Genomic DNA, 9,901 nt, shown 5'->3' on the forward strand with positions numbered 1-9,901 from the left:
ATTTTTTTGTATTGGTATTGATAAAATTGATGAAAATGATTTATAGAGAAGACTAGAGAGTGGAGTGAGGAAACAGGCAGACCCAACTCTTATGGACTTAGGCCCTTAAGCTTAATTTTCTTAAAATGCATCATTTTTTAAAGCCCGACCCTTATATAAAGGGCTCAAAATCAAGTCCATAAGCCCTTATTATTATTTTCTTATTTTTTAAAAGTTTTAAAAATTAAAATTTTTAATTATAATACTTCATATTTTTTAAAAAAATAAAATTATAATATTTAAAAATTAAAATTAAAAAATAAAAATTTTAATTTTAAAAGATAAACATATATTCTAAAGTTTAAATTTAATTTTAAAATTTAAAATATCTTATTTTTTAAGGAAAAATGAAAATAAGCCTAAAAGGGCCGCTGAGCTTGTTTTTTAAAACTTATCAAAGTCGGATTTGAAACTCTAATTTTTTTAAAAAAATTTAATTTTTTTAAATTTTTAAGTTTTATTTTTATTTTCGACTCTATAAAAGAGTATTGTTTTAAGGGTAAAAGATTCTTAAATATTGCTTTTAAAAATAACATGTAATATGAAACAAATTTAAATATGATTAAACGGACCGTCGCAACATATTGTGGGGAAACAGGGAAACGTAAACTGTTATGAAGGTAATGGATGGTACTGGTGGGCTTGTCGCGCATGGTACGCCCCCCAATTCTGTACAAGTGGCACAATTATTATGGTAATATGCAAAATCATTGAGTCCAAAAGGATATGCGAGAAAATTTTTATATTTTTCTCAGAAAATCAAACGTCAATTATGCATGCTCCTTTTGCTTATTTCTTTTTGTAAATTCAAATAAAAGGATTCAATAGCTCCACCTGTTTAAATACTGAGAAAAACTGCACGTTTTCTCTCACATCAACTTTCCTGGCTCTTGATATTCTTTTTTGATAACAAGATGGATTTATATTCTAAAAGATAATAGTGCCTTTATTTATTGGAGAGTGACATAAAGAGGCAATATTTTTAAAATTTTTTCAGGGCACTATTTTTAAACAGCATCATTTGCTAAAATTTGTGGGCAATAAATTTATTCACTTTTTATTCAATTCAATTATTTACTTGTTTGTTTGTCCTTTAATTTATAAATTATTTTTAAGTTTAATTTAAAATAATCCAAATGTAAAAGTAAAATTGCTTTAGAAGTTTAATTTTCTTTATTTTTTTTTCCTACTTCTTATTTTTCCATCCTATATTTTAAAGTATAGATTGTAAAAAATTTAGGCCCAGCTCACTTGGGCCATCAGGCCCATGTGGGGGCCCATTTTTACTTTTTCAAAATACTCCCTCCACGCCCCTATTTTTTAATCACTAGCCTCATAATTGATCTTTCTCCCCTTTAATTCGTTGCTGGGAAGTGAGGAACTAAAGCTAAACAGACCATCATGGACCGATAGTTGGGATGGTCCAAAGTCCAAATCAGAGGAAAAAGGGTAAGCTTTATTTTCGTATTTGAGGTATCGTACTCTCTCATGTTTATTTATAAATTATTTTTAATATCATTGACACTAAAAAAAATTAATTTTCAATTTTCAATAACTTTATTTAAAAATTTAATAAATTTTTAACTTTACTCATATCAAATATATATACTTTTAAATAAAATCCTCCGACATTTAATAAAAAAAATAAAAATAGAGATAAAAAATAATAAAAATGCCCTTTGAATAAGATACAAGAGTATGGTACTAATATCACTACTACTAATATTACTTCATGTTTTAAATTATAAAGCATTTTAAAATAAAATCATGCATATAATAAAGTTTATTAAATACACTTTACAATTATAATTTTTTTAAAATATAAATTTTTAAAAAATTTTTTTATTTAATACTTGAGAGAATATTAAAAAGAAAAAATAATAGAAAAAATAATATTAAAAAATTATTATTTAAATCTTATTTTTATTAAAATATTTTATATTTTAAAATAGTGAATCTCTATCTCTTTTAGTTTGGGAGTGAGGGGACATTATTTTATTTTTTTCTTGTACTTTCGGAATGAAGACAAAAGGGGGAAAATAAATTGCATGTGCATATTTGATGGGCTGTTAGGCTGAGCATGAGAGAGAATCGGACTTGAGATTTTGGTGTTCGAGCGAAGGTATGCCACGTGGATGGATCTGACGCCAATGATCACAACTAAAACCGTCCATAACTGCCCATTGATCCCTTAAAGGGTAAACGCAAACCACTCCAATATTCATTGCTTTTGCTTTTTCTTTGTCTTTTTTTATTTTTTTTTTCTCTGCCGATAATTGGCTTTGCCTCTGAAGATTAAAATCTTCATAAACGACAACCTCTTTTCCTCGTTCACACGCCATCATTCACCATCCTAATTCAGATTGGTTGTGGTTAACTAGTTATGCCCCGCAATGCTCCAAAACTTGCTCCTCAAATTATCTAGTCCACTCATCACTCCATTTAATATTATAAAACATTTTAAATCATTATTTAATTGGGTGTTTGAATTAGAAAATTTTATTGAATGCACTCCCTAATTAAAGTTATTTTTGAAAAAAATCTTATTAATTGTTCTTTGAAATATCTGAGATAGCGTATATATTTTTTATAATATTGGATGGAGAGCAAAATTCAATTCACTATTTTATAACTTATTGGTAATCTGCTCAAAGACTTAATAATTTTTTTAAAAAAATTAAATTAATCTATACTGTTAAAATGTGATTTAAATAATTTTGAACTACGAGAGATATGGAGTGAAGAGAAACGGAATTCAAGTGAAGCGTGTTGACTATTGAGGACAGGGAGGGAGAGAGGGACGCGGTGAGCGTGTATGATTCAATTAGAGTTCTCTTAATCTAAGTTTCGTGTTCATTTTGGTTTTTGTACTCGAGAGTTCTATTCTAGCAAGGACTTGTTTGGAATGCCGAACGAAGTCTAAAAGTACGTTTGGAAGTTTAATTGGGAAAATATTTCTGCAAGTGAGCCAAATATACTCCACACCTCCTTAGATAGCGCTGGATTCAATGCGACCTTCCCATTCATACCACTTGCACTTCCACTATGACCGACGCGAATCTGAATTCCTCAACTTCAAGTCATGAGAATATATCAATTAATCTCCTACGGTGGCCAACATCTCGCGATCCAATTAATCCAATGGTCTATCAAGTGCCATGTGGTATTTTGAACTTCCAGCTCTCCCTCACTCCTAATCAACGGACTAAAAACCAAATCTATCATTGTATTTGGTAAATAAACCTCTTAGCTTTAGAAGATCCGAATCTTGATTGACACCGATGTCACGGCATCAATCAACAGGGCAACACCCCAATCCAACAACACACAGGGCACATTGGAGTTCCAGCTTTCAAGTGGTTCATATTCACCGACAAAAATACAGCTTATAGAGTATATACTAATAATACTAATACTAAATTGTATTTGTAAACTCCCTTTGATTTCATATTATTACACAATATCAAGCATGCAATCTGAGAGTACATTTTTGCTGCATCATCTAAAAAATTATGTGTGAAATGCACATCGAATAAAAACACGTGAAAAGAGAGGAGAGAGTAAAGTGATAGATAGGCAGAAACTATGGGGGGACAGTCGAGGGCCAAAACTTGATCACACAGACACACACACAGACACACTTAAGCTGGAACTTTCTCCCACTTGAGGGGCTTCACTGTCTCCCATGTGAAGTCAGGGTCATCCCTACCAAAGTGCCCGTAAGCAGCAGTCTTCAAGAACCTTCCATTCCCACCCCTCTTGAGGTCTAGGTGGACAGAGATCATCCCAGGCCTGAAATCAAAGTTCTCCTTCACAATCTTCAGAATCTCCTTGTCCGGGATCTTCCCTGTACCATAAGAATTAACAAACACAGACAATGGCTCTGGTACGCCAATGGCGTACGACACTTGCACCAGGCACCTTCTGGCAAGTCCATTAGCAACTATGCTTTTTGCAGCCTGCCTCACAATGTAGGCTCCACTCCTGTCCACCTTGGTGGGGTCCTTCCCTGAGAAGGCACCACCACCGTGGGCACCCCATCCACCGTAGGTGTCGATGATGATCTTCCTCCCGGTGAGACCGGCATCACCATGAGGACCTCCGATGACAAAACGGCCTGAAGGGTTGAGGTGGAAAATGGTCTTCTCGTCAAGGTACTTCTCAGGGATCACAGGCTTGATCACATGCTCCTTGAGATCAGCTGCAATTTCATCGTTAGTCACGGTCTCGTCGTGCTGGGTAGAGATGAGCACGGTGTGGACACGAATAGGAACCATGGCTCCCTTGTCATTGTAGTACTCCACCGTGACTTGGGTCTTCCCGTCAGGCCTCAGCCACGGGCAGGTCCCATTCTTCCGAACCTCAGTAAGCCGGGCACCGAGCTTAGTGGCGAGGACGTGGCTCAGGGGCATGAGCTCGGGGGTCTCGTCGGTGGCATAGCCAAACATGTGACCTTGGTCACCAGCTCCGATCTCCTCTGGCCTCTTAGTGAGATGGCCGTGGACACCCTGGGCAATATCAGGGCTCTGTTGTTCAATGTTAACAAGGACCTTGCAGTTGTCAGCATCGAGACCAACATCGTCGGAAACAAATCCGATGTTCCTGCAAGTGTCACGGACAATTTTCTCGTAGTCTACGTTGGCCTTGGTAGAGATCTCTCCGAAGACCATGACCATGTTGGTCTTGGTGCATGTCTCGCATGCCACTTTGCTGTCTGGATCTTGTTCTAGGCAGGCATCGAGAACGGCATCGGAGATCTGGTCACAGAGCTTGTCAGGGTGTCCTTCGTTCACTGATTCGGACGTGAATAGGAAGGTTTCTGTTGCCATCTTTAAAGCTGCAAAATTATGAAAAAGAAATTAGTTAGTAGTGCCCGAGGAAAAGTTCAAAATCAAGCACAAAACAAATTTCCCCTCTACCAAGCAAGACTCCAAAATCAGCTAGAAAACCCCTAATCACCAAATTCCACTTACAACCACGTTTAAAAGTTCACTCATTCGCCAAATCTAGCGGAAAAAATGATCCTATATGAGGAAAAATCACAGGGCTTGTCAACTATGAGATACAGACTTCCACGCTCCGAAGCTAATCAGAACGCAAGGAAGCAAAACGCATATATCACCCAACAAATCCCATTTCCTAGAAGAAGAACAGGCAATCAACTCCACCAGATCTGAAAGCCCAAAGGGTATTTCCGCACAAACGCTGAGAGGAACCAGAATTGCAGAAAAACTAGAGGACGAAATGCGAATAAAACTTGAATCACAGACAACTCCCAGAAGGAAGAGAGAAACAGAACCGCAGACTGATTTGGAGATCACAAAGAGAAAATGCCAATAAGTCCACCCAAGGAACCTACGACCCTAGAGTAGATCCCAAGATCTAAAATAGCATCAGCAGAATACCTCGAGAGGTAATAGACGAGGAGAGTGAAGCTTGAACAGAAGGAACCTCTTGGAGTTAAGACTGCTCAAGCTGTGCGAGTTGAAACGAAGCCATGGGATCGTTATTTATAGAGGAAGAAGCCGGAGGGGGGGTTCCAACTCAGACCCAAAAGCCTCCCTGATCAGCGAGAAGGGGGCCAGATTCATTAGCTGCCCTTTGAGATGTCAATCCAACGGCCAACGGCTACCATCGATCTCTACAAGTGAATCACAGCTGTCCGTTGCAGTTGTGGAGCTGACTTGTATTTCCCACGCGCCTTTCATGACCACGCGCTTTCCCACCTACACCTACCCCGCCCTCTTCTTCATTTACCGTTGGACCTTCTGTGTTTCCTCATGAGTCAAGACCTCACTCTCTCCTGCTGCAACTTTTTTAACGAGACAGGTTATATTTTTTTTTAAAAAAAAAAAAAAGCTACACTCTTTGTGACTTATTATATATTTTTCTTTTTTTTTTGCTAAAACACAAATCCATTTTTTGTGCTATGTATAACCTTTAAATTGAATCTTCACATTGATGATATAATCCTTTATATCAATTAACACTATTAAAGAGTTTTAAATTTAAATTAATGTTAAAATATAATAACATTGAAATTGTTAAAAATAAATTGTGCTTGAGTATCTATTTTCAATATCAACTCATCTTAGTAAAAATAATTATGAAAATATAAGCTTTTTGTATTTGAATTTGTGTAGAGATAAAATAATACTTTTGATAAAATTATTTTTAATTTAGTCCAGTTGACTGTGCAACAATTCCTACTCTTCTGGGTGGTGCACAGGGGTGGGGAGAGGGGATAGATAGGTCCTAGTCTCTCTAACTTTTTAATTTTGTTTTAATAAAATATTATAATTATGTATTTTTACCTCTCAGCAGGTTATAGAAGTTATGAATTATTAATTTTTATTTTAATTTTATATATAATCTTTTATGTATATATAAAATAATCATTTTAGTAGTTTGAAGATATAATTATCATAACATCTACTTATTTTCAACAAGATAATAATATGCATGTTCTTAAAGTATTAATATCATTTTATTTGCTTTCATTTTATATTTTGTTACTGTAATAAAAATTTCAAGACATATTGAATGCTATGTATTTAATATCTATCATAAATGAATCATCTAAAAGTTAAAAGATTTGGTAAATATATTCTTCCAAAAAAAATTACTTTTTTACTAATCAAGTTATTGAAATTTATAATATAAATAATTTTTACTCTAATATAATTTGATCTCATTGACATAAAGATTTTATAACAATTGAGAATTATTAATGTGTTAATATATTTATTTATTATGATTATCAATTAAAAAATTAAATAATAAATTTAATAAATAAGTAATATAGCCTATTACATTGAACAAAACTTTAGATTTTAATGATGTATTTAAATTATTTAATGCTCATAGAGATGATAAAATTTTCACTAATGTAATGATAATTTATATTGAGAAAGAAATTACTAAAACATTCATTGTAGGCATAATGACTAATAATTTTTATACTATGACAAATCAATGAGCAAAACTTAATATATATATATATATATATATTTGTTCTGTATGTGTAAAATTGGATAAAAATATGTGTGTTAAAATATTTATATTATATAGGTGATATGTGTAACTTTTCTTTAATTATCACACACACACACACATATATATATTGTCATTTTGGCTCACCTTAATAAAAAAATTTGGCTCCACCCCTGGTGGTGCATAGAGCTGTGCAAAAGTTCTTCGGTTTTCTTTGATCCAGTCTAACTTAACATGGTCTAATCCTATTCGATACGGCATAAACACTGATCCTTCAAGACTAAAAAGATTGAAATGACCAGACTATTTTTTTAGATTGGGCTGGACAAGAGACTAAGCATTTGAATCACTTAGTTCAATCCGATCCTATTAATTTATTTAATATAATTATAATTAATTTATTTTTGATAAATGCTTCAAGTGTAATTGACGCTAAGGAGATGATTGTATAAAGATTTGTTAAGTTTGTTTCTAAATTATTGTTGTAATGTAGTATTATTGAAATCTGTTGAGTATTGTTTTTATTAAAATTATAAATTTAAATTATTTGAATTATAACTGAAATATATTTTTCTCATCATTGAAAATTATTATGGACTTAATATGATTATAAATATTTTTATTTTTTTAATTGAGATTATTAGGCTGAAATAAATTATTACCTCTCATAAAGAAAAAATAAAAAAAGTTAAATGAATATTGAACTAACATGATTAGTCTTTCAATCTTATGGACAAAGTCTAATTTCATTAATTTTTTTAAGTTATCACTGGAGAAAATTGAATTATGGGTTGCCTAATTCAATCATTCTCATGAAAGAGACCGGGCTTGGGTTTGGCCGAATTTTAGTATCATCCAATCTTTTATGTAATCTTAGTGGTGTATAGTCAATATATTTCAAAAGATACCAATAAAATTTGATATACCTGTTAAGATGATGCTATCATATTTTATTAGTTTTCATCTTCTATTTTTCGCTCCTCTTGGTTTAAATGTAACTCTGGCGCAGGATTTTAGTACCTGTTAAGATGATACTGTCATATTAGTGCCGCTTCCTAGTTGCGATCCCTTTATATAAAAATATATATATATATTTATATATATAAGAGGAAGATAACTATTTTAGTATATTTATTTTATTTGATTTAATTAACTGTGTTTTTTCCGGGGTCATAATATGCTGACATCAATTTGTTGAAATTTGTGTGCATTTGTTGAAAGGTCTTATTTTTTATATTTTTTTGCTTTTGATTTGGACTTTTTCTACGACGAACTTTTTTTTTTGGTCAAAATTATTGACGTGAGTGTATTTAAATTAAATAGTATTTCTCAGGAATAGTGCATCATCAGCTATAAAAATAATAACGAATATCCAAATTAGTAAGCACCTCATAGTTAAAAAAAAAAAATTCCACGATGTTTGCGCTTAGAAGAATCAAATATAGTTTTATTTTAATAATTATTCTTTGCCTACAGGAATATACCAAAAAAATCATTGACAAAGTAAAAATAGATCATTAAAGAAAATATCTTAAAAAATCAATGGCAATTATATTTTGATATAATTTTAAATAAAATAAATTATAAATATTAATTTAGACAGTATAAATTGAAATTTTAACTATAAATTGAAAGTTATATTTAGAACTTAAATAGTAATTTATAATTGAAATTATAAATTTTTAACTTTTTAAATTGTTGTTTGCAGTATATTATTTTAAAAAATTATTAAAGACCTATATCTGTTATTAATTTTTTAAGAATTTAACTGTGATTTTCTCACATAAAGACAGGTGATCTCAGACATAATTTGAGGCATATAAAACATATGTGAATCCTTGACAACTGTTTAGGAGTAAAGACCCGTTCCAAGCCTTAACAAAAGAATAAACTACTTAAGATGGACTCATTTTTTTTTCCCCAACACTATAATACAATCCAAAGTAAAACATGTGAAATTGAAAAAAGAAAAATAAAAAAATGTTTCGCAGAAAAAAAAAATTCCAAAGTAACAGAATTTGGAATTCAAGATCAAGATGCCCATGGGCCATGGCTCTTCCCAACCCCGGCCATTAAAAAAAAGGGGGCGGGGGACTCGGATTCTGTATTTTTTTATAAGGGAAAGTATCGTATACCGTATCTTGTTTATAATTTAAGCAATTTGTTTCAAAATCGCCATGATGCAAATATTATTTTTCTCATTAAAAAATAATCATGTTCACGATTCATTTCATATATTTAATATATATTTCTATATATGCTTCTTAACATTTAAAAAATTTAAAAAAGTATCATATACTTTCCTCTAAGAAAAAAACCCTGAATTGCTCCCCCAAAAAAAGAGGCTGTGGTCTATATTTTATCCTATTTGTGATTAATACATTAAAATTTTTTATTTCAATCATTTAAAAAATAAAATATACTAGCATTATATAGTTTTGAAAGTATAAAACATTATATAAAATTCAAGCCATTTAAAATTTTAAATGCAGTGACAAAAAAGGTATATCGGCACTCGTGCATCTTTTTTATCTGTCATAACTCGTGAGTGGCAAATGTAGGTATTGTACTTGTTGCTTTTTGGCCGAAATTTTATATAGCATTATTAAATAAATAAACATAAATAACTAGCGAACCATATTTGAGGCATTGGTGTTTATTCACCGGTCAGATCATGGTGTTGCTGGAACAAACCATGATGCCCCTAAATTATGATCATCAAATAGGCCAGTCAACGGCCTGCTGTGGGAATTAAGTTGACTTAAGATATCAAAATTATTTGTTTAACTAAATTTGATTATTTTATTCCTTGTTCAAATCTTGGACAAATCTTAACTACCAGCGATCTACGGTAGTTTTGAAGACCAGT

General features: G+C 32.0%; 1 protein-coding gene across 1 annotated transcript; it reads right to left on the minus strand.

Annotated features, from left to right (window-relative positions):
• Positions 1-3,459: 3,459 nt before the first annotated feature.
• LOC129309599 (S-adenosylmethionine synthase 2-like) lies at positions 3,460-5,601 on the minus strand. Its single transcript, XM_054951225.1, has 2 exons — positions 5,445-5,601; positions 3,460-4,876 (listed from the first exon to the last, which is right to left on the minus strand). The coding sequence occupies exon 2, from the start codon at positions 4,866-4,868 to the stop codon at positions 3,681-3,683; it is 1,188 nt and encodes a 395-aa protein (XP_054807200.1). The 5' UTR covers positions 4,869-4,876; positions 5,445-5,601; the 3' UTR covers positions 3,460-3,680.
• Positions 5,602-9,901: the final 4,300 nt, after the last annotated feature.

Source organism: Prosopis cineraria, unplaced genomic scaffold (assembly GCF_029017545.1).
Source record: "Prosopis cineraria cultivar Desert tree isolate PC_DT_omini unplaced genomic scaffold, ASM2901754v1 PC4, whole genome shotgun sequence".
NCBI lineage: Eukaryota > Viridiplantae > Streptophyta > Magnoliopsida > Fabales > Fabaceae > Prosopis > Prosopis cineraria.

Coding starts and splice junctions, on each gene's coding strand:
- LOC129309599 (XM_054951225.1), bottom strand. CDS start 4,868: ATGGCAACAGAAACCTTCCTATTCACGTCCGAATCAGTGAACGAAGGA.